Raw genomic sequence first — 26,173 nt, forward strand, 5'->3', positions numbered from 1 at the left:
AGTCCGTGTAGCGGCTCCAGCACCTTATTTTGAGTTTTTTAACGCACATTTATTCCTTTTATCCTCTGAGTGTTGATTCGGGTGTATTCAGGTAAGACAGTTTATCACTGTGTGAACGGGCGAGGTGGAAAACTTTAGCTCGTTAGCCTTAATATTAGCCGAAACATTACCGCCTCTAAGCACAACAGAGAATGGGTGGAGAGGGTACGTTTGATTTATACCCCAGAGTGGCTCAAACCTCGGTGGGTCGTGTATATTCACACAGTTCTGATGGAGAATGTTGAAATCACCGCCCAGTCGGTATGTCAGGAAAATAAAATGCAATCTCCCCGATCAACTCAGCAGCTACTAATAGCTTTGACATTAAAAACATTTAAACTTAGCGTCAAATAACTAGTATTTATTTAAGATGTTTTTGTTTAGAAACATTTTTTAACATGCAAGCGTGTTTTAATCACCTAAATGTATTTTAAGGAGATTTTTTTTTTTTTTTTTTTTTTTGCAGAAAAAAGTAGCAATACAGCAGTGAACGATCCCTCTCATCAAAATAAATATCTCCACATTGTTCAAGTTAATACAGAATCAAGCGTTAAGGATTTGCAAACTATTGAAAATAATGTGCAATCTGTAGCTGCTGCATGAAATGTCTTATAATTTGTTTGTAAAAGCTTAAATTTCGTGGGTACTTTCAAATTCATATGCAAAGTTAGGCTATACGTGTGCTAACATGGTGTCTGAACAGTAAAGAACCAGAATACACTTTGATAAACAGGTAAAAATGTTTATTATAAAGTACCCTGACACTTGAGACTGTGATCCACACGATGAATATAATGACAGTGCTGTTTGTTTTTAAGCTTTTAAGATAAATAGAATCATAACTTACTCTAACATGCATTACTGCATCTTTAAAAAGTCCTGGAAAAGCCTTAAAAGCACCTTGTTTACGTGTTTCCAGGTGGGTTGTTTATATTTACATTCCAGTACATCATGTTTTATTTTTTGAATGTGATTTATGGATCTGATATGAGTTTCAATAACTGGTCAAAAAAGGTGTTTTTATGACATTTTAAACGGTAAAATCAAACTATGAGACTGTCCCACAGCCCACAGTTTATTTAGAAAACCTTCTGTAGTGAGTTTGTAATATCCCTGAAATATAACTCTGTTGTATAAAAGTATAACTTAACGCAATAATTTGTCAAACTGAAGAAAACCAATCAAAGGTGTTTTATTTGAATCATGAATTCAGAACTCTGTGACTCAGGACCTGCGTTTAGACTCCCTCACGGTTGTTAAGTGGCGGCTTATTTTCCCGTCTTTGTCGCTGCCCTTCAGGGGAGGATGAGTGCTGAGGCGGCAGACCGGGTGGCGGCTGTGACCAGCGGTCGGCCCACCACGCCTCTTCAGGTGTCCTGGTTCGAGTTCCTCCTGGACGGCAGCCTGCTGGAGAACCACCTGCAGAAATGTAATTCTGGTCAGTCTTCTACAACGAGCTGCAGAGGGTTCGTGACTTCAACCACACGCATGTCTGTTTGGGTGCTGGCCTTTAAAGAGTGGGCGTGTTCCCACAGATCCGACGCCGGTGCCGCTGATCATCCAGTTCCTGGAGCAGGCGTCCAAGCCGTCGGTGAACGAGCAGAATCAGGTGCAGCCGCCGGCCGACAACCGCAGGAACCGCACCCTGAAGCTGCTGGCGCTGAAGGTGGCCGCGCACATGAAGTGGGATCTGGATCTACTGGAGAAGGGGTGAGCGGAAGCCAAACACTTAGACTGTGTTCGAAACCGCCTACTACATACTACATACTTCCATACTGCATACTCATTCGATCAGACAGTATGCAGAGCGTTTACCCACAATGCATTTCGCTCCTGCCCGAGCCGAAATCAGCCGGCCTGAAGCTGATTTCGCTTAAGCTCTAAACTCTGTAAACTTTAGCAACATTTGAAATATTTTCAGGCGAGAAAGTAGTCGTTTAGATCCCCAACGTGTTGAAAACCTGACAAAATACCGGCTATTTACAATTTTGTTCCCACGAATTCGGCGCTACTAAAGCTAGCCGCAGTGAGCAACGCTCTTCCGGTTATTTTCACAAAATAAAATACCCGTTGCCTTTTATCATAGGGAAAGCCATCACGATACAATTAGTGCTTTTGTATTGAAAACAGGAAGTGAACCTACCCTAGTTGTAGCTAGCTTGAAACTGCCGTTTTGACAGGAAATGACGATCGGCGACGTCACGTTACGTTGTATCTTGGGTAGTTTGAGTATGAGTAGTGACCTCATGATGCATACCCAACATTTTGGAGAATCTAGTATGCATCCGGGAACTCAAAAAAAGTTCAAGTTAGTATGAGTAGTAGGAGAAGTAGGCAGTTTCAAACACAGTCTTAGAAAGCAGTCAATAACAGCTGCCATGTTGGGTGTAGCAGGCGAGCTAACGGCTAATCTGTCACGTTTTCTGCCTTATTCAGACTTTATGTAATCTCTGTATTTCTATGAGCCAGAATCGGCTCGTTAACAGCGTGTTTCCTTCATGTTTTTATCAGCTGAGGGAGACATTCGGTCTCATATTCCACCAGTTCTGGTTTCCTTTCATTGGCTCCCGGTCAGGTTCTCTGAGCTCCTCCTCTGAGCTCTGTGAGCAATGTGAAGATTTTAAAAAAGCTTCTTAAAACACATCGCTGTAAACTGTATTGTGTGGTACGCTTCATCATTCTCTGATGTTGTGCTTTTATTATGATCTTTTATGTCAATTTATGTGAAGCACTTTGTGACAAATGTTCTTAAAAAAAGGTGCTAAAGTTTAAAAACTGTCTTCTTTGTGCAAATTTTCCTTTAAATTCTTCCTTTCTTTGTTTTCAGCTGAAGCAGCAAAATGTTTCCGTCTGTTTCAGCAGCTGAAAAACATTTAAACTGTCCTCGGTCTGCACTTTAAAACAACTTAATTTCTGAAAGGGGACATTTTTGTCACCTTTTAAAACAACTTAAAAACATCGTTTTTTTTTTTTTTTTTTTTCATAGATCTTTTATTCCACTTAAGTTCTCATCATAACTTAAAAAAAAAAAAAAAAAAAAACCTCCTCATTCGGATAAATTTTAACACAGCGTCTGAAGCTCCCTTTCAATCAATGTTGTTGCTAATCATTGACATATCCCAGACCATAATTATCCCTACTCAATAATTCCACTTTGCATTCCATATTTTGTAAATACTGGCACCTAAAGGCTTAAAATTTGGGCTAAAAAGTTCAAATTGGCATCTAAAGGGTTAATTTTTTTTTTTTTTTTTTAAATAATTGAAAACTTGGTAGTTATGATCAGAACTGAAGTGGGATAAAATATTTATGAAAACAAAGTGGAAAAAAATATTAATGTATGATGTTTTTAGGTCGTTTTAAAAGGGGACAAAAATATCCCTTTTCAGAAATTAAGGAGTTTTTTTTTTTTTTTTTCTACACAATGAAAAATTGCATTGTACATGATGTGTGTTTGAAATTCTAAAAAATAGTAAAAATGCATAACTGGACCAAATATGATGAGTATCACCATTTCCAGTGTGAAATTAGAGGAGAAAGTACACCCCAAGTGGAGAAAAATGTCCCCTATCAGGGATTAGGGTTAAATCACATATATTCTGATCACCTGACCTGCTTCCTCTCTGCCAGTTTGACCATTCCAGTCTTAAACATGTTGCTGAACGAGCTCCTGTGTGTGAGCAAAGTGCCGCCGGGGGTGAAACACGTGGACCTGGACCTCTCCACCCTGCCGCCCACCACCGCCATGGCGGTCATCATCTACAACCGCTGGTGAGAAAACGCACTCGGAGTAAATCAGATGAACGATAAAGAAGAACTATGAATGAAGAAGGAAATAATCTCCTGATGTTTTGAGCAGTGAAATGTTTAAAAAGCTTCTAAATGTCACTACTTTGTCGTGCACTTTATAACAAAAAGACGAATTTAAAGGGGACCTTTGTCTGTTGAAGGGCGATCCGAACCATCGTCCTCAGCAGCTTTCCTGAGAAGCAGACCAAACCAGGACCTCACCAGATGAACATGTAATAAACCCACTCGTGTTCTCCTGAAATCTTTGTACCAACGAGCAAGACAGCGAGTCGGCTTTGATCTGAAAACACTGAACTTCTGCTTCTGTTTTTTCTTGTTGAGGTTGAACATTGTGCAGCAGGAGAAAGAAATGACTGAAAACATCCTCACTGTGGTGGGTGGACGTCCTTGAATAGACCTTCACACACTCAGAAATACTGGACGATCTGAGTAAATGTGACTTTGACTAAAAGCAAAAGTTTTCTGTGCAGCTGAAGGAGCAGGCGACCGACTCCATCAGCGTGCTGGAAGGAGCTCTGCGGCTGAAGAAGGACTTCTACGTTCACACCCTGAGGACCCTGGACCTGCTGGCGGCCGATGCCGCAGCCAACGGAGAAACCGAGTCCTCCACTGCGGGGCTTCGCATCGGCACCAACGAGCTGCACTGCCAGGTGGGCGGGCGCTATGACACTATGAAGTTATGAAGCTATGAGGCTGTGAAGCAATGACGCTATGAAGCTGTGAAGCTATGACGCAATGAAACTATGAAGCTATTGCGCTATGACGCTATGAAGCTATGACGCTATGAAACTGTGAAGCTATGACGCTATGAAACTATGAAGCTATTGCGCTATGACGCTATGAAACTGTGAAGCTATGACGCTATGAAGCTGTGAAGCTATGAAGCTATTGCGCTATGAAGCTATGACGCTGTCCCTCTGGCATCTGTCATTGGGGGCCTAACAGCGAAACTGTGCAATAAGATGATGATAAGGCTTTCAAACCACAAACGCCATCACACGATTTTCACCTCCTGGCCACGCCCACGCCCTTTGAGGTTTGGAAAAGTTTTTCAATGATTTTTTTTTTTTTTTTTTTCCCATGTCTAGAGTAACCTGGCCAAGGTTGAAGCTTGTAGCATTAAATCTGTAGGACGAGTTTGATCATATGCAAGGCGTGGAATCGGTCAAAAATGGCACGAAAACTCACTTTCCATCCAAAATGGCCGCCTTCCTGTGGACGTGGGACCATGGCAGCGAGAGACTTTTTCGTGCGTCTTCAGACCAAGCCATACAAAAGTTATCATGTGGATTTTTTTTATTTCGCTTCCGTTTGCCCGTAGCAGCCAATCAAACTCTACGCCGACGCGCAAACAGGACGTTTAACACACGTTACGCCGTATCCCTGCGATGCATTGATGTATCGATGCCAAACTCGGTGCATGGACTCATGACGCCTTCCTGAGCAGCCATAGCCTTGCCTATTGTGCCATGCTGCTAGGCCCCCCCATCGCTGCTTGCAGCTATATTTGGCATTAAACTTGGCTCATGTTGTTTTTTTGCCCTGAACTTGTGATTTGTGTTGCAGGTTCATTATGATTTAGGAGGTATTTTCTTCCAGCAAGGCTGCACGGACCAGCCGAGCTACGAGAAAGCTCGAGATCACTTCAGACAGACGAAGGAACTCTTAAAGAAGGTGCTGCAGCGCAACGTTTGCTTCTCTCGTGTGGAGTTTCAGTGACGGACGTTTTCATTGTTTTCTGTCTCTTAGCTGGACGTGACTGTGCACGTTCACCTGGATGAGAAGCGTCTGGCCGGCTACTGGAACGCCTGCAGGGCTCTGACCGGAGACTGCGACCCCTCCGACCCGCAGACGACACATTACGACCACATCAACAGCCTCATCCGAGCTCACAACTACCAGGTCGCTGTACAAAAAAAACAAGTTAGATGTTCCTTCATGAATGAACAGTAATGGGATCCAAACAGTGGGGTGAATGAGAGGAGCCTCAAGTCACCCAACCCTCATTTCTCTGTATATTCACAGGAAAACAGGAAGTAGTTGCAGAGATTCACTGAAACATGTTCCAACATGAACATAAACCCAGAGTCTGAGTCAGAACCAGAGTTAGTTCAGTTCTGAGCAGCTTTAAAGTGAATATCTGCTCTGAGCTCCTTTGTCCTCCAACTCAGCCTGAACCCTCTCAGACGAGCTTTCTGTCCTTTCTTTAAGGAGTCTTCAGGAATAGTTCTCCAGGCTTCTTGAAGGACATCCCAAAGCTCTTCTTTGGATGTGGGCTGCCTTTTGTTCCGTTCTCTGCCAACATGATCCCACCCTGCTTCAGTAATGTTGAGCTCCGGGCTCTGGGGAGGATTCATCCCTCCATCAGACCTGCTGCCACTGATTTTCAGCCCACTTCTTGTGTCCTTTGGCACAGCTCAGCCTTTTCTCCCTGTTTCCCTTCCTTAAGAACGGCTTCTTGACAGCCACCCTTCCATGGAGCCCATTTCTGATGAGGCTCGGGCCAACAGCAGATGGATCAGCTGAAGGTCCAGATGCATCTCTCAGCTCCTGTGTCAGGTCTTTGCTGGATTTTTTTCCTCTTTCTTAAGGACATCACTTTCAGATCCTGTTCATCTGCTGTAGATAGTTCTTTAGGCCTGACACTTCTTCTTTTGTCCTCCACTTGTCCAGTTTCCTCAAATGTTTTAAGGACACATTGCACACCATGCTGAGATATGCCAAGTTTTCAGCTAACAGCTCTTTGGGAATCACCTTGTTGCTGCAGAAATCCTGTTTTCTGTCTGTCAGACTGTGTTATCTTTGCTGTTTTTCACACATGCAGCTAAAGAAATGGGAACAAATGATGTGTCTCTGTGACAGGCTGCTGGGAACAAAGTGCCTAAAGATCCAGTTTAAAATGGCTTCTTCGCTGAGTTGTTATGTGTAGACACATAGTTCATCCATCTTTTGTGCTTGAGTGATTCATAGGTTAGTTTTAAGTGGCTTAACAAACACAAAAATAAATTGCATTCCTCTGAAAATGGTCAGGTACAAGGACTGGACAAAAAATGAGTGAAAAAGCAGCCAATGTCCCAAGAAAAACCTTAAAATATCTTCAGAAAGCCTAAAGAACTATTGCTCAAGACCACTTTAAAAGATTAAAAGAAAGTCTGGATACTTGGACACCAAATAAAAAGTATTTTTCTCAGCCTTTTTTTCTGCCTCAATGGTTCATAGCTCAGAGTTAAGTGGCTTAACAAAGAAAAAACACATTCCTCTGAAGATGCTCAGGTACGAGGATGGAAAATTCAGCTTCAGAAAGCTGGAGAACTGTTGATCAGGACACTTTAAAGATTACCTTCCATAAACACCAGGAAAAAGAAATAAATCATGAGTTTCTCTTCTTTTTTTTTTACTGTAAAACTAACTAATAATGTCACCTTCCAGGCCGTCATTGAAGCCTTCATCAAAGACAACGCCACCCGCAGTTTGCCAAACTACTTCCGACGGTCGGTTCTCAGGGAGTTCTTGTACAAAGTACAACAAGGGTGAGACCGCTTTAAACAGAGCGGCATCACATTTAATTTCCACTGTTAAGATGATTGCTCAATCAGCCCCGCCTCTTCGCAGGGAGTCTGGCCTGGACGAGGTTTGTCACAAGCTCTGCGTCTGCAACGCCGTCAGAGACGTCCTGGAAGGAGAAATCCTCAGCGTGCGTTTCCAGCAGCTGCTCCTCAAGCCCAGTAAACGATTGGTGGACTTCCTTTTGGAGGTATTCGAGCTCAAATCACCCCGAATACTGTTGGGAGGATCCAGCACAAAAGGGGGTCTTTGATCAGATAACGACTTGTTTTTATTTGTCCTGAAGGTGTGCGCACGTTCTCTGGAGAGGGACTGTCCGTCCGAGACGTCCAGGAGACACATGGCGCATTTCATGAAGTGAGCGCCGCGTCGCGCCAGCATCCCGCCGTGCAGATAACCGTGAAACCGATGGGCTTCTGAAGTCTGAATCTTTGTGCAGGACTCTGTGCGGGAGCCTGGAGGAGCTGCCGCTGGTGTTTGTGGTGTCGTCTCATAAACTGTTTCTGGAGCTGCTGACGGAGGAGGAGAGGAAGGTGCTGGTGGAGCAGATGAGGAAGAGGTCGGCCACCGTCAACCTCAGCGCCAAACCGCTGCCGTCCTTCTACGACATCCCGGGTACGGAGCAGAGCGCCGCAGAGCCTTCACTTATCAGGCCCCTCTCTGTGGAACCAGCTGCCAGTTTGGGAGGCAGAGCCTTCAGTTATCAGGCCCCTCTCTGTGGAACCAGCTGCCAGTTTGGGAGGCAGAGCCTTCAGTTATCAGGCCCCCCTCTGTGGAACCAGCTGCCAGTTTGGGAGGCAGAGCCTTCAGTTGTCAGGCTCCTCTCTGTGGAACCAGCTGCCAGTTTGGGAGGCAGAGCCTTCAGTTATCAGGCTCCTCTCTGTGGAACCAGCTGCCAGTTTGGGAGGCAGAGCCTTCAGTTATCAGGCTCCTCTCTGTGGAACCAGCTGCCAGTTTAGGAGGCAGAGCCTTCAGTTATCAGGCTCCTCTCTGTGGAACCAGCTGCCAGTTTGGGAGGCAGAGCCTTCAGTTATCAGGCTCCTCTCTGTGGAACCAGCTGCCAGTTTAGGAGGCAGAGCCTTCAGTTATCAGGCCCCTCTCTGTGGAACCAGCTGCCAGTTTGGGAGGCAGAGCCTTCAGTTATCAGGCTCCTCTCTGTGGAACCAGCTGCCAGTTTGGGAGGCAGAGCCTTCAGTTATCAGGCCAAGTTTCTGTGCAATCTGTTGGTTTCCTTTGCTAGGAAACTGTTTTTGAATTGGCTCTATATGAATGAATTGGACTATTTTTTTTTTTTAAATAATTATGATTACAATGAATTGAATTCCAATTGGCTTGAATTGGACTTTATTATTCAAGTGCCTTGAGATGACATTTGTTGTATTTGGCGCTATATAAATAAAAATGAACTGAATTGAATTGGTCGGCCTGTCCTCCTGCTCAGAAGTTGTTCAGATTGTGACTTTTCCCTCCACAGCTTCGGCCAGCGTGAACATCGGGCAGCTGGAGCAGCAGCTCATCCTTTCTCTGGATCCTCGCAGGGTCAGACAGATCCTGATCGAACTCCACGGCATCGCAGAGCGACCCTTCTGGAGAGTCAACAGCAAGGTCCAAGGAAAAAAAAACAGGCATCCGATTCACGGTGCAAGATGCTCTGAATGAACTAACGTGTCGTGTCTGTGTGTGCAGTGGGAGGTTCCTCCAGACTACATCAACGTGATCCTCGGCATTAAAGACAACCTGACCAAAGACCTGGTGTACATCCTCATGGCTAAAGGACTCCACTGCATTTCCATCAAGGTCTGATGACACCACCAGGGCTCAGAAGGGTTAAAACTGAATCTTAAACCAAAACCGTGAGCTTGTAAGTGAAGATTTTTTTACATGTTGCCTCAGGACTTCGTCCACGCCCGGCAGCTTTTCTCAGCCTGCCTGGAGCTCGTCACGGAGTTTTCCCCGAAGCTGAGGCAGGTGATGTTGAACGAGATGCTGCTGCTGGAGGTCCGCGCCCACGAGACGATGACGGCCGAGGGCAGCAAGGAGCGACCGCCTTCCGACCTGGTCAGCAGGGTCAGGGGATACCTGGAGATGAGGATCCACGGTGAGTCAACGGCTGTGTTCGAAACCGCATACTTCTCCTACCACTCATTCTAACTTTTTGAGTTATTAAGCGAGTTTGAGTAAGCGAGAAGGTCCCGGATGCATACTAGATTCGCCGAAATGTTGGGTATGCATCATGAGGTTACTACTCATACTCAAACTACCCAAGATGCAACGTAACGTGACGTCGCCGATCGTCATTTCCTGTCAAAACGGCAGTTTCAAGCTAGCTACAACGGGGGTAGGTTCACTTCCTGTTTTCAAAACAAAAGCACCAATTGTATCGTGATGGCTTTCCCTATGATAAAAGGTAACGGGTATTTTATTTTGTGAAAATCCGGGAACTTCTCGCTCACTCAAACTGGCATACTAACTCAAAAAGTTAGTAGGAGTAGTAGGAGAAGTATGCGGTTTTGAACACAGCCTGAGCCTTTAGAAAGAGACCAAAGCAAAGCATTTCCTCCACATGGAAGCTGTAATCCTTCATTTTAAAGAAGGCATTAAAATACTTCTGGTTTATTCATCCTGCAGAGAAATGAGTCGTAACTTAAAAAGCACAAAGATTGCTCCTTATATTTAGATATTTCACTCGTTTATCTGAAACGGCGTTCATCATCCAGACTAACGAGCGTCCCGGTGTTTGTCTCCAGATGTGCCCCTGCGTCAGGTGGTGGGAGAGGAGTGCGTCGCCTTCATGTTGAACTGGAGAGAAAACGACTACCTGACTCTGCAGGTGCCGACGTCTCTGGTGATGAACAACCCGTACGTCAAGGTAACGTCTGCTTTAAATGGCTAAAAGAAGGCGGTTAACGACTCTGAAGGCACGCTCACATTATCTTATCAGGTCCAGCCTGAGAAACCTGGAATATCAAACGGAATAATCGGTCAAATATGATCCCCAAGTGCTCTGAAGTCTTTTTCCCTCCCGTGCTGCTTGATGTTTGCAGATGATGTTTGCATGCTCTCTCTGTGGTTGCATGTTTTCTTTGGGTTCACTGACTTCCTGCCACAGTCAGAAACGTGCATATGGGTTTAACTAGCGACTCCTCCTCCGTGGGCCACCTGTGCAAAGATGAAAGGGCTAAAAAAGGCTGAATCTGCCAAAGAAAATGAATAAAAACCTTAAAGAATAATCAGAAAATGTAGGTGATATATACCAGTAAATGCTGGACCGTGTTTTCAACCTTTATTTAATGCTTGAGATGAACGAAAAATGTGAATATTTTGTGTTATTTCCAGCAAAGAGTGAAGCTCGTCTGATCCCTGAGCTGGAGAAAATGAGTTTGCAGCTCTTTTGTGGCCCTTTTGTCCAGAAAACCAACAGATCCCAGTTTTTAATCCACTGAGTAGCTTTAAAACACCAACATACGTCCTGTGTTTTCTTTCTTATTCTCATAATCCTGTTGGACACCTCAGCAGGTTCAAGCCTCTAATGGTGGATATGATCTGGTGTGTTTATAACCTTCCCTCCTTAGATCGGCCAGCTCCTGGCCTCCACCTGCAAGGAGCTCCCAGGTCCTAAAGAGACCCGGCGCACCGCCAAGGAGCTGTGGGACGTGGCGGTTCAGATCTGCAGCGTCTCCATCCAGCACAAGAGGAGCAGCGACGGCCGGGTGGGCCTCATTAAACACAGAGAGTCCTCCCTGGGCATCCTGCACCGGTTTGTCCCAAACGATCACCGACCAATGAACCCTTTCACATCTTTCTGATGCTAATTCTGTCGTCTCTTATTGTTCTAACGCAGGAGCAAATTCATCACGTTCATTAAGAAACTTCGAGTAAGTAACGACGAGATGAACTCAACAGTAAAAAACGCTGAAGCTGTTGTTTTTCATTGAGGTTTCATCTTATTTCTCACAGGAGCCGCTGGTGCTGACGACGCTCATATCTCTGTTTGTGAGGCTCCACAGTATCGTCAGGGTACGTTCGCAAAGCCTCAGTTCATGCTTTAAATCTAGGGCTGGGCAACGATTAAAATATTTAATATAATTAATCACATGATTTCCCTGTTTAATCACGATTAATCGCATTTGTACGCAAAATCCAAAAATTAATCCAAAAGTAGTGTATATCTTTTAGCATTTAGTTTTATTTTAAATGTGCTGCCATATGAATGAAAGTGCCATAACATTTGTTGTGCAAACACACTTTTAACATCAGCATCTTTCTGTAGTTTTTATGTAGAAGCCTCGCTCCACTGTCTGTTTCCTTGAATGACTTGCTGCTATCAGTTGTGTTTTGCCTTTAAGTGATATTTTAGACTGGAACTACTACGCTGAGAAGACAATTCAACTTGGCAGTTTTTACAGATGACTTTGATTCTGTCGACTCCGCCGTCTGGAAGAACTTTAAAATGAAAATGGCCAAGTGAAAGTTCCGTACCCTTCTCCATGTTTGGTGGATCCGCCGAGTACTTTCTTTTCCGGTTCCACAGCAGACGGCAACAGACTTTTACAATAATAAAAGCCTGTGAGCAACACACTTTTACAAAATAAAAGCCTGTGAGCAACAGACTTTTACAATAATTAAAAGGGGGGGGGGTCCGTGGCGTAGTGGGTTGAGCAGGCGCCCAAGTACAGAGGCTACAGTCCTCGCTGCAGCTGGCCCCGGTTTGAGTCCCGCACCGGACGGCCCTGTGCTGCATGTTGTTCCCCCTCTCTCTGCCCCCTGCTTCCTGTCTCTCTGAACTTTCCTATCCATTAAAGGCACAAAAGCCCCCAAAAATGTTGTTTTTAAAAAAATTTTAATTGAAAATAAATAAATTAAACTTGCGATAAAGTATTTAATTGGCGTTAAATAATTAACGAGTTAACGCACCCAGCCCTATTTAAATCACAGGAAAGGATCAGATATCTTCTCTGGTTTCTAATGGAAGTGTTTCCTTCCTCTCCAGGATGACATTGTGAATGAAGTGACGGCAGAGCACCTCTCCATCTGGCCATCCACTCTACCAAAGTAAGGAGCTTTTTTTCCTGCCTATTTTAAACACAAACCAGGCTGTGATGGCGGCTCATCTTTACACGTTCGCATCAACCAAAGGGAGCTTTCCATTTTAACCCGTCCGTTGTAAATGTTTCCACGTGTCGAGCAGCATTCAGGCGGTGGATGTGGAGGCGGTGGCCGTCACCGTCAAAGAGCTGGTGTCCTACGCTCTCACACTCAACCCCAACAACCAGTCGTGGCTCATCACACAGGCAGACATCTACTTCGGTGCGTGTGTCTGCATCTACATTTAAACCTCAGTGAAGAGCTAAAGTAAAGCTGACAGTAGTCAGCTTGAATAGTTATTTACTGGTTATCTACATCTAACAGGCTGTATTGACCCGTAGTTGGTTAAAACTCTTCTTTTTTGTAGTGACCAATCAGTACTCTGCGGCACTGAACTTTTACCTCCAGGCTGGAGCCGTGTGTTCAGACTTCTTCACCAAGCCTGTTCCCCCCGATGTCTACACGGACCAGGTAATTCAGTTCAGTAAAGTTTTATTAATCCCCAAAGAAAGCTCTATAGCTTCAGTATTAATTATTATTATTATTAAAGATCAGCTGTTGTTGCAGAAAAATAAGGAATTAAAATGTAAATCAGCTGACAAACGTGTAGAAAGCTGAAGTGAAACGGGGTGTGGTAGAAACCTTCAGAGCTCTCCATCAGTGGGTTGGGGTGGTATATGTATATGTGGGAGTTATAAGCGACTTCATTTTTTATGGCGTCGCCATGGCCACGCCCTTTGAGGCTTGAAAAAGTTTCTCCATGATTTTTTTGCCCCCAAGTCTTAAGAGTAACCTGGCCAAGTTTGAAGTCTGTAGCATGAAATCTGTAGGACGAGTTCGATCATATGCAAGGTGTGGAATTGGGCAAAAATGGCACGAAAACACACTTTCCATCCAAAATGGCCGCCTTCCTGTGGATGTGGGACCGTGGTGGAATGAGACTTTTTTTGTGCGTCTGGGCATGATGAATGAGTGTACCGAATTTTGTCATCCCACGCGAAACTAACCCCAATGCGGGGACCATTTATTAAGCATCGTAGGGGGCGCTACAGAGTCAGTGAGCGACCCCCAAAAATATAAAGTTTAGATTTTTTTTCATCTCGTCGACTGGCAGGTGGTGCTCGCAAAATTTAAAGAGTTTTCGAGCACCTTTTGCAAAGAAGAAGAAAGAACTCCTACAGAAACAATAGGGTCCTTGCAGTTTCGCTGCTCGGTCCCTAATAAGCTCCAACAACAGTCTTTCTCTTGAGTTGGATAGCGACGGAGTAGCATACCGAGGCCTTAAAGCTGAGCAGAGAGCTGTTAGAGCTGTGTCCTCATCAGGGCTCCACTCTCGTCCATTTCATCCACCAGTGATCTCACATAAAAGGATGAAACTTCCTCCTCCTTTCTCTCCATCCATCTCTGCATCCTAGACTTCTCCTCTTTAACTAATTTTGATTTAGGGTCTTATTCCAGCAGGATTCTGTGTTTTCACAGAAAAACCCTCAAATAATGCAAAGAAAGACAGAATGTCCAGAACCGCCTTTTGGGGCGGCGCCGTTCTGGAAAGTTAAAACACGGGAAGGATACCTCTGAACCGAGAAAACATCCCACCTGAACACAAAGAGCCCATCCCCTTAGACTTAGTTCAAAGAGTGAATAGTGAACCTTTAAACCAACTTGAACCAGATTCTGGTGCCGGTTCTGACTCTGTTTGACTTGGTTAAGAATCAGAACTGTGTTGTTTGATTACTGTTTACACCTAAAGTGGCTCTTTGAATCATTCTGGAACCAGTTTTTCTAGCCCAGAGGTGGTTCCTGAAGCCGTCTTTAGGCCCTCTTGAAAGTGAATGGCTGTGTTTGAAACCGCATACTCCTCCTACTACTCAAACTCGCTTACTAACTCAAAAAGTTAGTTTGAGTAAGTGAGAAGTTCCCGGATGCATACTAGATTCTCCGAAATGTTGGGTATGCATCATGAGGTTACTACTCATACTCAAACTACCCAAGATGCAACGTAACGTGACGTCGCCGAACGTCATTTCCTGTCAAAACGGCAGTTTCAAGCTAGCTACAACTAGGGTAGGTTCACTTCCTGTTTTCAAAACAAAAGCACCAATTGTATTGTAATGGCTTTCCCTATGATAAAAGGCAACGGGTATTTTATTTGTGAAAATAACCGGAAGTGCGTTGCTCACTGCGGCTAGAGGAGCGAAATGCATTGTGGGTAAACGCTCTGCATACTGTCTGATCGATCAGTATGTAGTATGCGGTTTCGAACACAGCCTATGACTTCCCTCATGACTCCTGTCACCTGCAGGTCCTGAAGAGGAAGATCAAGTGCTGTTCGATGATGAACTGCCACACACAGGTCAGAGGTCAAACCGCTCTTTATGCACTCTGCAGTCACGGTTCCGACCGGTTCAGACTTGACACAACGTTTGATTTTTTTTTTTTTTTTTTCTTTTTTCTTCAGGTTGCTGTGTTGTGCCAGTTTCTGAGAGAAGTGGACTACATGACAGCGTTCAAAGCTCTTCAGGAGCAGAACAGGTGCGACTCTGGTGGAGACGCTACATTATGGGCCAATCAGAACCACCGCTAACCTGATGTGTAATGTCTCCACAGCCATGACGCCATGGACTCATTGTACGACTACATCTGGGACGTCACCATCCTGGAATACCTCACTCGTATCCTCTCTGTCGGCTGAGGTTTTTCATGACTGAAGCTTGTTTTCCGCAGTTCTTCTTCTTCCTTAGCGTGTACTCAGATATTCACCACAAACGGGGCGAGACTGAGAAGAGGCAAATAGCGGTAAGTCAATGAAACGTTTAGGTTGGCAACACAGGGAGTTCGGTTAGAGTTTTTGTTGCTGAGCAACAGAACTCTTAAAAAGGAGGCTTTCGGTGACATTTAACCGCAGCAGAGCTGAGTGAAACATGTTGTAGTTGCACAAAAAAATGACAGAAATCAACAAGAAATGTTGTCGAACGTCATTTCCTGTCAAAACGGCAGTTTCAAGCTAACTACAACGAGGGTAGGTTCACTTCCTGTTTTCAAAACAAAAGCACCAATTGTATCGTAATGGCTTTCCCTATGATAAAAGGCAACCGGAAGTGCGTTGCTTCCTGCGGCTAGCTTTAGTAGCGCCGACTTTGTGGGAACAAAACTGTAAATAGCCGGTATTTTGTCAGGTTTTCAACACGTTGGGGATCTAAACGACTACTTTCTCGCCTGAAAATGTTTCAAATGTTGCTAAAGTTTACAAAGTTTAGAGCTTAAGCGAAATCAGCTTCAGGCCGGCTGATTTCGGCTCGGGCAGGAGCGAAGTGCATTGTGGGTAAACGCTCTGCATACTGTCTGATCGATGAGTATGAAGTTTGTAGTATGCGGTTTCGAACACAGCCTGTGTGTGTTACTGCATTAAATTACACAGCAGATGTCCAGGTGTTGATGACGGCTAACGTGCAAACATACAGAAACTAACCCTTCACCTTATTGGTTGAACCTCCAGCAGCTCACTGACTGGTTCAAACTGATATAATTGCAGTTTGGTCAGAAAGTCGCTTTCTGTGACTCCACCCTGAAAGCAAACCGTTAATAAAGAGGTGTTAAAACTGGGCTGAGACGGAGAGCCGCTGAGCTTAAACCAACAGGTATTTTAACCCGAGCCCGTCTCATACATCTCAATAAGACCTCAGACAAATGATGTCACCTTTAAAGCAAGTTCTGAGTATTTTTAGTTGTAGTTACTCCACTTCTGAAAGTTTGGATGCCCCAAAACATTCTCGGTGTCATCAGTTAATTACTGCTTAATAATCCGTGTTTAAAGCCTTCAAACGGATCAAGAAGCTGTAAGAAAAGTGTTGAATTTCATGAGGAAATGGCAGTAAACGGTGAGATCAGACTGAGGTTGGGAAGATGTGGAAAGCTCTACTTTAAAACCCGGTGGTGTCCCACGTCTGCAGATGAAGGCGATCGGACAGACGGAGCTGAACACCAGCAACCCGGAGGAGGTTCTGCAGCTGGCTGCGCAGAAGAGGAAGAAGAGGTTCCTGCAGGCCATGGCCAAACTCTACTTCTAGTAAAACACGAGGCCCAGCCGGACTCTGATGGGTGGGATGTACATTTTATTTTGTGGTAGAAAATAAACTTCTAAATAAATACATTTTGCACTTGTAATTCTTAAAAAAAAAACACCCTGAGTTACAAACACTGGTGAAGAGAATGCACGTTTTACATGCAGCGCATCCCCACACTGAACTTTACAATTTATGTTTTAATTTCGACAGTTTAAGGAATTATATTTAACATTTCACTTAATCCTGAAGCAGTATTTAAAAAGGTGTCTGCAGTGGGATACAAACATATTCAATATGCTAAAGAGAGCAAAGGATTGCACGTGACATTTCTTTGAAATGAATATTTACATCAAACATTTTTAATTCTTTTTCTCTCTCCCTTAAAAAAAAAAAAAATCGCTAAAAAAAAGCTAAAAACATTAAGACTAGAAGCTTTGGCTGAAACCAGAGTCTAAAATACGGGATGTTTGTTCCCAGTTCATGCTCCCAGGTTTCACACCGACGTCCTCTCCCAGGTTACCGTCCTCTGAACCCGTTTCCAGTTCACTCTCTGCTGCTTTTCTCTGTGCTGTTGGGAGGAGTCGGGAAGTCGCCTTTTACCGCAGTTTGAGCCGCATCGTCCTGGTGACAAAGAAAAGTTAGTTTAAGGTAAACGAATAGTGGCATTTATATGTTTCTAGAGTTTTAATCAATTAGTCCTCAATAAGCAAACAGACTTCAGGTTGTTTTGGGGGAGAAAAGGGATGATTTAGTCTAACCTGGGGGGCCACGCTGCCCTCGTGTTGCACATTAAGCTCTTAAACTTTTAACCTAACTTCGCCGCTGGAGTTCAACCATCCAGTTTACATGCGTTTGTGGCCTTGGAGAAAGTTTACTTTACTCATATGCTCAATACTTGGAGAATAAAGTTGTAATTGGAGCTGGGCGAGTTAAGTATTTAACGCCGATAAATGTTTTATTTAATTTTTTTATTACATTTAAAAAAAAAAAAATAAATTTGGGGGGCTTTTGTGCCTTTTAATGGATAGAAAAGTTCAGAGAGAAGGAACAACACGCAGCACAGGGCCGCCCGATGCGGGACTTGAACCGGGGCCAGCTGCAGCGAGGACTATAGCCTCTGTACATGGGCGCCTGCTCAGCCCACTACGCCACAAACCACCCCCGTTTTAATATTTATTTTATTTTTGTAAAAGTCTGCTGTGGAACCGGAAAAGAAAGTAATCGGCGGATCCACCAAACATGGAGAAGGGTACGGAACTTTTACTCGGCCATTTTCATTTTAAAGTTCTTCCAGACGGCGGAGTCGACAGAACCAAAGTCATCTGTAAACACTGCCAAGTTGAATTGTCTTCTCTTCTCAGCGTAGTAGTTCCAGTCTAAAATATCACTTAAAGGCAAAACACACAACTGATAGCAGCAAGTCATTCAAGGAAGCAGACAGTGGAGCGAGGCTTCTACATAAAAACTACAGAAAGATGCTGATGTTAAAAGTGTGTTTGCACAACAAATGTTATGGCACTTTCATTCATATGGCAGCACATTTAAAATAAAACTAAATGCTAACAGCTATACACTACTTTTGGATTCATTTTTGGATTTTGCGTACAAATGCGATTAAACGTGATTAATTAGATTAAACATGTTAATCGTTGCTCAGCCCTTGTTGTAATACTTCAAGATTAAAGTCAAATAATTCAGATTAAATTCAATAAAACGTGTTTCAGAATGTTTCACTGTGATAAGTATAAATACTTAGAAACTGTGTGTTCAGAAGGAGAAACCAAACACACACTTTTCTTCAACCCGAAATAGATGGACAAATCAAGCGTTTCCATGGTAACACCTGCGCAATGTTGTTATTAATGTTTCCACTTTATTCTCCAAATGGGAAACTTAAAAAAGAAAAAACATCCTTATTTATTCCTTAGTGTGACCCGTCAGAATTTCAATTTATTTAGTTTTTGTGGAGAAAAAGGGATGAAAAGGGGGATGAGAGAATCTAAATGAGCTGAATCTTTTGGTGTTTTGATGGTTTTAACAGCTGAAAGTCAGAAACGAGGAGAAGCACGAACCAGCATGGTCATGTAGTCCGCGTGCGTCTGGATGTTGTGTCTGTCCTTCGTCTTTTCGAAGCCCTGCGGTGTTGCGTTGCCAAACCGGCCGACCGACTCGACGAAGGGCGCCATCCAGCTGACGCAAGGCTGCAGCTCGTCTTTGGACAGACCTGGAAAACAAAAGGCGGGTCGGCTTTGGGTTGGAGCGGTGAACTTAAAGGGATATGCCACCCCCAGGCCAAATTAAGTGTATCCCCGCATTCCCGAGACATAAATAAGTGTGTGGGAGCGTTTTCCTGGCGACCCAGGCATTGTCCAAATCTCACAGCACTGACCACTGCTTGGTTGCGCGTAATACATACATGCTAGCGTAACCAATCGAAATATTTTGCCCAATTGCTTCACGCTGGTTTGTTTGAGGAAGTCGGGGGGGGGGGGGGGGGGATTCCCAATGACGTAGCGGGAGTGTGCTTCGGCTGTGTTTTCCGCACCGGAAACTAGTTCCCAAACCGACATGAGCAAAGCAAGCCTTCCGTGTAGATTTACACAGTCATTTGCACTCGATGTGAAAGTACAACACTCACACAGTAATTAGAAGGTAAATCAAGTAAATTAATTCACGTTGGGCGAAATATTTCGATTGGCGACGCTGGCGACGCTAGCATGTATGTATTACGCGCAACCAAGCAGTGGTCAGTGCTGTAAGAGTCGGACAATGCCTGGGTCGCCAGGAAAACGCTCCCACACACTTATTTATGTCTCGGGAATGCGGGGATTCACTTAATTTGGCCTGGGGGTGGCGTATCCCTTTAAAACCCTTAATATGCTCCAGAAAACAGTTAAAAATCTTACCTGAAACCTTTTCCACCGTTTCCAGCTGGATGAAATGGGACAGGACCGACGCAGCCAACACGCGGTGCTGGAAATCCAGCGAGTTGATGTGGAGAACGCACAGATCCAACAGCTGGAAAACACAGCAATGCAACTCTGACTCGAATCAAACGTGACGTTTAATGGCGTTGCTTATGGGCTGAGTTCCACACATACTCGTATCATTAGCAAGTAATCGTCCTCAGGGAAGCTGGAGCTCACTGATGCCGTCTGAAAGTAGAGATTAAGCCAGGAAACGGTGGTTTCAGGACACAGGTTCCAATGCAGCGCCTGTGAACACCAAGAGGAAAGAATTCCGTAAAAAAAAAACAAGGCCTTTAAAAGGGATAGAAGGTAGTACGGCTAGTTGGCTGGGGTTTAAAAAATAAAGCGTTTTGCTTCTCAAAACAATATGCGTTCAAAAGAGTAATACATTTGCATCACAAAATGGTTCTCCAGGAAAAGTCAGACCTCACAATCTCTTGGCGCTGTGTCGCGGCCTTCTAAGTTTCCAAACTACATTTTCTAAGAAAGACCGTGGGGGGGCAACAGGTGGTTTGATTCTTGCACTTCCGACTTGATTGTTTAAAAAATATATGGAGTTTATTTCCAACAAAAAATATGAACAAAACAATAACTAAACATCTCTTACAACTTAGATGAAAAACAGAAGTTAACTTAATCTGATTTTACGAGCTCAAAAAATCATTTTACCAAAACCTCCCGTCTTCACAGCGGACATCTGACCAACAAAAAGCTCCTCCAACACGCCCCCCCCCCGGTGTGTTCTTAATCTCTCTGATTTATGGGAGGGTCTGAAAGTTACCAAAATAATCTAAACAACTTCAAATATAAAAATTATATTTTTAGACCACTTCGGTCTGCACAGCAGGCAGTGATGCGAAGGGAGAGAAAATAGGGCCAAGCGATTGTGAGGTCTGACTTTTTCCTGGAGAACAATTTTGTGATGCAAATGTATTACTCTGTTGAACGCATTTTGTTTTGAGAAGCAAAACGCTTTATTTTTTAAACCCCAGCCAACTAGCCGGACTACCTTCATCAACACCAAAACGAGGCTGGAACTCGGCTCACAGGACGCAGCAGGGGGTAAGAACATGTTCATAAATGATGTTGCTAATATGGGATGTCATACAGCTTCATGTCAAAAGAGGCGAACTGTCCCTTTAAAGCTGAGATACTCACTGCGCGGCTCCTCAAGCTTTAATAGGCGGCTCGCACTCGCATAGTAGCTTATAACAATATGGTAACAATAATAATACATTTTTTTCAAATAACATACAGTGAATACCGCACAGTATTAAGTATTTTTTATTAAGTTTGCGATTTTGTAGTATTAAGTATTTTTATTAAGTATTAATTAAGGCTTAATGGTGTTTCCTAAAGGGGGCTTTGTTAAACCTGGCAACACAGCCCGCTTAAACCACCGTCACACTTGACCACAGAGCACGCTAGCTCCTTTAGCCAGCGCGAGATGCAGGCACAATGGATCGGTTTTTAATTAAAAAAGGGCAAAAACCAAACAAAAATCAGCACAAAAAACATGCTCATCCTGAATGTCTCACTATGATTACAACAACAAACTACAAAAACAACATGAAGAAAGTTGAGGACATGCACGCCAGCTTCCGCTCATCCCAGTATTAAGGTAAATGTGGTCTTAATTGAAAATGTATTGGCTGTGTTGTTTCTTTTTTGTGGGATGTTTTATATGTAGAAATGCATATTTGCAAAAGGGGACTTTAGTATGTTGTGGTAAAAGTGGCTCTTCCCTTGATTTTGCTCTGCCAATGTTGTTCTGGTGAAAAAAAATAGTGAGTATCACTGTTTTAAAGGCTAAACGCACTGTAAATCAGTCCAAAGTACCTTCAAAACGATCAGCTCCATCTGGAGAATCTCTTCCTGGTAGTAGGTGCCTGCGGTCACGTCGGCCATGTGGGCGAGCTTTGGAGGAGAAGCTTCCTACAACAACACCAAAGCAGCGTTTATTTAAGCGTGGAGCGCAGCGCTCCTCAGACGCCTCCTCGTGGCCTCGCTGCTTTACCTCCATCTTTGATGCTATGAAAAGACAAGTGATGCCGATCAGCTGCAGCAGGTTCTTCTCCACGTTGCTCTGCGTCAGCATGAAGCGGTCGAAGTAGTCCTGAGCCAAGTAGAAGGTCTGCCGGTGGAGCGAGTAGGCGTCACTCACCTGAGGAGACCGGCGACACAAAGGGAGACTTTATTTTCCTAACGCCCAAATGGAAAAGCCAAGAAAAGAACTCCGAGCAGAGACCCTGCGGCCTCAGTGGGAAAATGTTCAAGCTCGAGTCCAGGACGCAGAACGTCTCAAGCTGATCTTAACCTGCGTTTTACACCTTAAAGGGATAGTTCGCCTCTTTTGACATGAAGCTGTATGACATCCCATATTAGCAACATCATTTATGAACATTTTCTTACCCCCTGCTGCGTCCTGTGAGCAGAGTTCCAGCCTCGTTTTGGTGTTGATGAAGGTAGTCCGGCTAGTTGGCTGGGGTTTAAAAAATAAAGCGTTTTGCTTCTCAGAACAATATGTGTTCAAAAGAGTAATACATTTGCATCACAAAATCGTTCTCCAGGAAAAAGTCAGACCTCACAATCTCTTGGCACTATTTTCTCTGCGTTGTGGCCATTTATGTTTGTAAATCATAAGTTCTATCATTTTAGTTTTCTTTGGGCAGTTAGAATATACTTCAGTTAGTTTGGAATCAAAATCTCTAATCTAATTTTTACATTTGAAATTGTTTAGATTATTTTGGTAACTTTCAGACCCTCCCATTAATCAGAGAGATTAAGAACACATCGGGGGGGGCGTGTTGGAGGAGCTTTTTGTTGGTCAGATGTCCGCTTTGAAGACGGGAGGTTTTGGTAAAATGATTTTTTGACCACTTTTTGAGCTCGTAAAATCAGATTAAGTTAACTTTTGTTTTTCATCTAAGTTGTAAGAGATTTTTAGTTATTGTTTTGTTCATATTTTTTGTTGGAAATAAACTCCATATATTTTTTAAACAATCAAGTCGAAAGTGCAAGAATCAAACCACCTGTTGCCCCCCCACGGTCTTTCTTAGAAAATGTAGTTTGGAAACTCAGAAGGCCGCGACACAGCGCCAAGAGATTGTGAGCTCTGACTTTTTCCTGGAGAATGATTTTGTGAAGCAAATGTATTACTCTGTTGAACGCATATTGTTTTGAGAAGCAAAACGTTTTATTTTTTAAACCCCAGCCAACTAGCCGGACTACTTTCATCAACACCAAAACGAGGCTGGAACTCTGCTCACAGGACGCAGCAGGGGGTAAGAACATGTTCATAAATGATGTTGCTGATATGGGATGTCATACAGCTTCATGTCAAAAGAGGTGAACTATCCCTTTAATGTGTGTTTTACACCTTAACAGATCGAATCAGAAACCCCCAACACGGATCTACACGACCGTTCCACTCCGTTTGGATGTCTGCAGACGACAGAATGAGATGGAGAATTACCTCTATTAGCCAGTCGAGGAGGATTGATCTCATCTTGGGTTGAATTCTGGGGTGTCTCTGCATGAAGTCTGTGCTGTGCATGTTGTTCTGCTCCTCGCCGACCATCTTCACCCGAACGTCTTCAGAGGATCTGCAACACGAGGAGAAAGAGAGCTGAAAGTCAAGTGAAAAAAGGTTTGATTCTTTACTTCAGCGTCTGGAGGAAGTAAACACCAGGATGAGAGAGAGTCTTCTACAGTTAAAGGATAAGACCGGTTTTTTGACATTGGGCCCTTGATTTCACATTATAACATGATGTTCTACTCACCCCTGCTTGTTGTTGAACATTTGGAGCTGTTCCGAAGATATTCGCGAGGCGTCTGGCTGCTCTCTTGAGATATTCGGCCATGAAACGGTTTCATATGGGCAAGCTATAATTTATTAATTACTCTACACTAGCACTGATAACGTGGAGGTGCGTCGCTTACTTAAAAAAAATCCGGGTTACTGTAATTTTGATTTTTTTGTCGTAAAGTGGGTGTTACTGACGTCCTCGTGGTGCTACTGCCACAGACAGCCCACAGACCTGCTGCCTATTTATTCATTCGGCTAAAATTCAAAATTAGTAACCCGGATTTTTTCAAGTAAGCGACGCACCTCCATGTTATCAGTGCTAGTGTACAGTAATTAATAAATTATAAACAGCATAGTTTGTGCCTGTATAAGCTTGCCCATAGGAAACCGTTTCATGGCCGAATATCTCAAGAGAGCAGCCAGACGCCTCGCGAATATCTTCGGAACAGCTCCAAATTACCAACAACAAGCAGGGGTGAGTAGAACATCATGTTATAATGTGAAATCAAGGGCCCAATGTCAAAAAACCGGTCTTATCCTTTAAATGAAGACCAAACTGAGATCATTCTGTTTGGGAGCAAAGAGAAGAGGGTCAGCGTTGGTAAATATCTTGAGACTCGGGACCTTACAATCACTGACCAAGTTGGTAACCTCGGAGTTCTCCTCTACAACATCCGGAGGATTCGCCCCTTCCTCACCGACAAGGCAGCTCAGGTGCTCGTCCAAGCTCTTGTCATCTCCCGCCTGGACTACTGCAACTCCCTCCTTGCTGGCGCCCCGGCTTCTGCCATCAGACCCCTGGAGCTGGTTCAGAAAGCTGCTGCTCGTCTGGTGTTCAACCTCCCCAAGTTCTCCCACACCTCTCCCCTTCTCCGCTCTCTACACTGGCTCCCTGTAGCTGCTCGCATCCAGTTTAAGACTCTGGTGCTGGCCTACAGGGCAGTGGAAGGAACAGCTCCTTCATACCTCCAGGCTATGGTCAAGCCCTACACCCCCGCCCGACCACTTCGCTCTGCGGCCACCAGGCGCCTGGCTGCCCCGTCACTCAGGGGTCCCTGCGCACGATCGACACGGTCACGGCTTTTCTCTGTTCTGGCACCCCGATGGTGGAACGATCTCCCGACTGATATCAGGACAGCTGAGTCGCTGCCCATCTTTCGCCGTAGGCTGAAAACCCACCTCTTCAGGAAACACTACCCAGATCCGCCCTCTTAGGACATCACCTGCTCCGTCCTAGTTCCTTACGCACTTATTGTTTCCTCCACCACTGGCACCCTCGATATTTTCATTACCCCTACCCGAACCAGGGTTTGAATCCCATTCCTGCTTTTCTTACCTCTTTTATTTCTTCCCCTACCCGAACCAGGGTTTGAATCCCATTCCTGCTTTTCTTACCTCTTTTATTTCTTCCCCTACCCGAACCAGGGTTTGGATCCCCACCCCGCTGTGACTGGTGTGCAGTTGGTGAGAGGCTGAGGTATCTGACTTATCGCGCTTACTCTAGCACTAGTTTTGCTCTTAGCTGTTTGGTATTTGGAAGGAAATGCACTTATGATTTCTTGTGACCTGAAGTTCTTTTGCCTACCGATGTTGAACGCACTTATTGTAAGTCGCTTTGGTTAAAAGCGTCTGCAGAATGACCGTAATGTAATGTAATGTAATGTAATGTAATGTAATGGAGTGTTGATAGACTCAGATCTGACTTTCAGCAGCCACATCAAAGCTGTCACCAAGGCAGCTTTTTACCATCTCAGAAACATCAACAGAATTAAAGGTTTCCTCTCCCAAAAAGACCAGGAGAAACTCATCCATGCATTCATCTCCAGTAGACTCCATCACTGTAACGCTCTTCTAACTGGACTTCCCACAAAGAGCATTAAACATCTGCAGCTCATCCAGAACGCTGCTGCTGGAGTTTTAACCCGGACTAAGAGATCTGAACACATCACAGCAGCTTTAAAATCTTTACTCTGGCTTCCAGTCAGTCACAGAATAGATTTTAAAAGCCTGCTGATGGTTTACATCTGTGATATGTTCAGAGAATATAAAGCCAGCAGAGCTCTTAGATCCAAGGACTCAGGTCAGCTGGTCCAGTCCAGAGTCCAGACTAAACATGGAGAAGCAGCATTTAGCTGTTATGCTGCAAACAAGTGGAACAAACTGCCAGTGGAGATTAAACTTTCACCAAATGGAGACATTTTTAAATCCAGGTTAAAAATATTTCTGTTCTCATGTGTCTATGCATGAAATCTGCACGCTTTCTTTGAACTTATCTGGACTGTTGCTGGTTTTTAAATTTATTTAAAGTTTTTATTTCTTTCTCTTTATATTCTTTTATGTATTTCTAATGCTTCTTTCGCTGCCTGCTGCAATGCTTTTATTTTATGTGAAGCACTTTGAACTGTTTTGTACATGAAATGTGTTACAAATTAACTTGACTTTGACTTTTGGGTTCAATATGCCAACGAGCTGCTTTTCCTTTGGCTTCAGTTACAGGAAATGGAACATTTGCAGGTTTCGGACTGCAGGGTGAGGTTTTAAAAACAAATCATCAGAAAAGCCGTTTTCTGGACGGGGACAAACTGTCAGCTTCAGTCCAACAGAAGAACACCGATATCAGCCCGACCCGGGCAGATCAATACAGCCAGTATGAACCTTAACCTCACATGAACGTCACATGCTCCGAGACCGAAACGCATTTGAAAGCCACTCTTGGTCTTCTTCCACATCCTCCAAAGAAAAGTGGCGTTTATTTTACTGTTCCCTTTAAACTGTACCTCCATCTGTTCCGAGCTGTTTCAGTATGTTGGAATCGGCTCCGAAACTTCCAGAAT

The 26,173-nt window shown here is 44.1% G+C and overlaps 2 protein-coding genes across 3 annotated transcripts in view; one reads left to right on the plus strand and one right to left on the minus strand.

Moving 5' to 3' along the window:
• On the plus strand, positions 1-16,659 carry ints8 (integrator complex subunit 8). Of its 2 annotated transcripts, none has more exons than XM_075450337.1 (28): positions 1-91; positions 1,339-1,477; positions 1,575-1,749; positions 3,670-3,810; positions 3,990-4,061; positions 4,171-4,222; positions 4,320-4,499; positions 5,416-5,523; positions 5,599-5,751; positions 7,279-7,379; positions 7,462-7,603; positions 7,700-7,770; positions 7,853-8,028; positions 8,888-9,018; positions 9,100-9,210; positions 9,307-9,511; positions 10,161-10,282; positions 10,986-11,170; positions 11,255-11,288; positions 11,371-11,430; positions 12,404-12,465; positions 12,602-12,720; positions 12,866-12,969; positions 14,801-14,851; positions 14,957-15,030; positions 15,106-15,170; positions 15,251-15,294; positions 16,449-16,659. In XM_075450337.1, the coding sequence occupies exons 2-28, from the start codon at positions 1,345-1,347 to the stop codon at positions 16,563-16,565; spliced, it is 2,988 nt and encodes a 995-aa protein (XP_075306452.1). In that variant the 5' UTR covers positions 1-91; positions 1,339-1,344; the 3' UTR covers positions 16,566-16,659. The 2 variants fall into 2 exon arrangements, with proteins under 2 accessions (XP_075306452.1, XP_075306453.1); XM_075450338.1 differs by having other exon boundaries at positions 1,339-1,468; positions 16,449-16,658.
• Positions 16,589-26,173, minus strand: part of LOC142368204 (G1/S-specific cyclin-E2-like) — a 16,041-nt gene continuing 6,456 nt past the window's right edge. Inside the window, exons 6-12 of the mRNA XM_075450341.1 lie at positions 23,007-23,136; positions 21,549-21,695; positions 21,371-21,466; positions 19,664-19,777; positions 19,469-19,580; positions 18,635-18,786; positions 16,589-17,183 (exon numbers count right to left, since the gene is read on the minus strand). Coding sequence (XP_075306456.1) covers positions 17,106-17,183; positions 18,635-18,786; positions 19,469-19,580; positions 19,664-19,777; positions 21,371-21,466; positions 21,549-21,695; positions 23,007-23,136 — 829 coding nt within the window. The 3' untranslated portion in view covers positions 16,589-17,105. The remainder of the gene's footprint in view (positions 17,184-18,634; positions 18,787-19,468; positions 19,581-19,663; positions 19,778-21,370; positions 21,467-21,548; positions 21,696-23,006; positions 23,137-26,173) is intronic.

The sequence above is a fragment of the Odontesthes bonariensis genome, chromosome 18 (genome assembly GCF_027942865.1).
Source record: "Odontesthes bonariensis isolate fOdoBon6 chromosome 18, fOdoBon6.hap1, whole genome shotgun sequence".
Taxonomy (NCBI): Eukaryota; Metazoa; Chordata; class Actinopteri; order Atheriniformes; family Atherinopsidae; genus Odontesthes; species Odontesthes bonariensis.

Coding starts and splice junctions, on each gene's coding strand:
- ints8 (XM_075450337.1), top strand. CDS start 1,345: ATGAGTGCTGAGGCGGCAGACCGGGTGGCGGCTGTGACCAGCGGTCGG. Junction 9,211..9,306: donor TCCACTGCATTTCCATCAAG/GTCTGATGACAC, acceptor ATGTTGCCTCAG/GACTTCGTCCACGCCCGGCA. Junction 12,466..12,601: donor TGGCCATCCACTCTACCAAA/GTAAGGAGCTTT, acceptor CGTGTCGAGCAG/CATTCAGGCGGTGGATGTGG.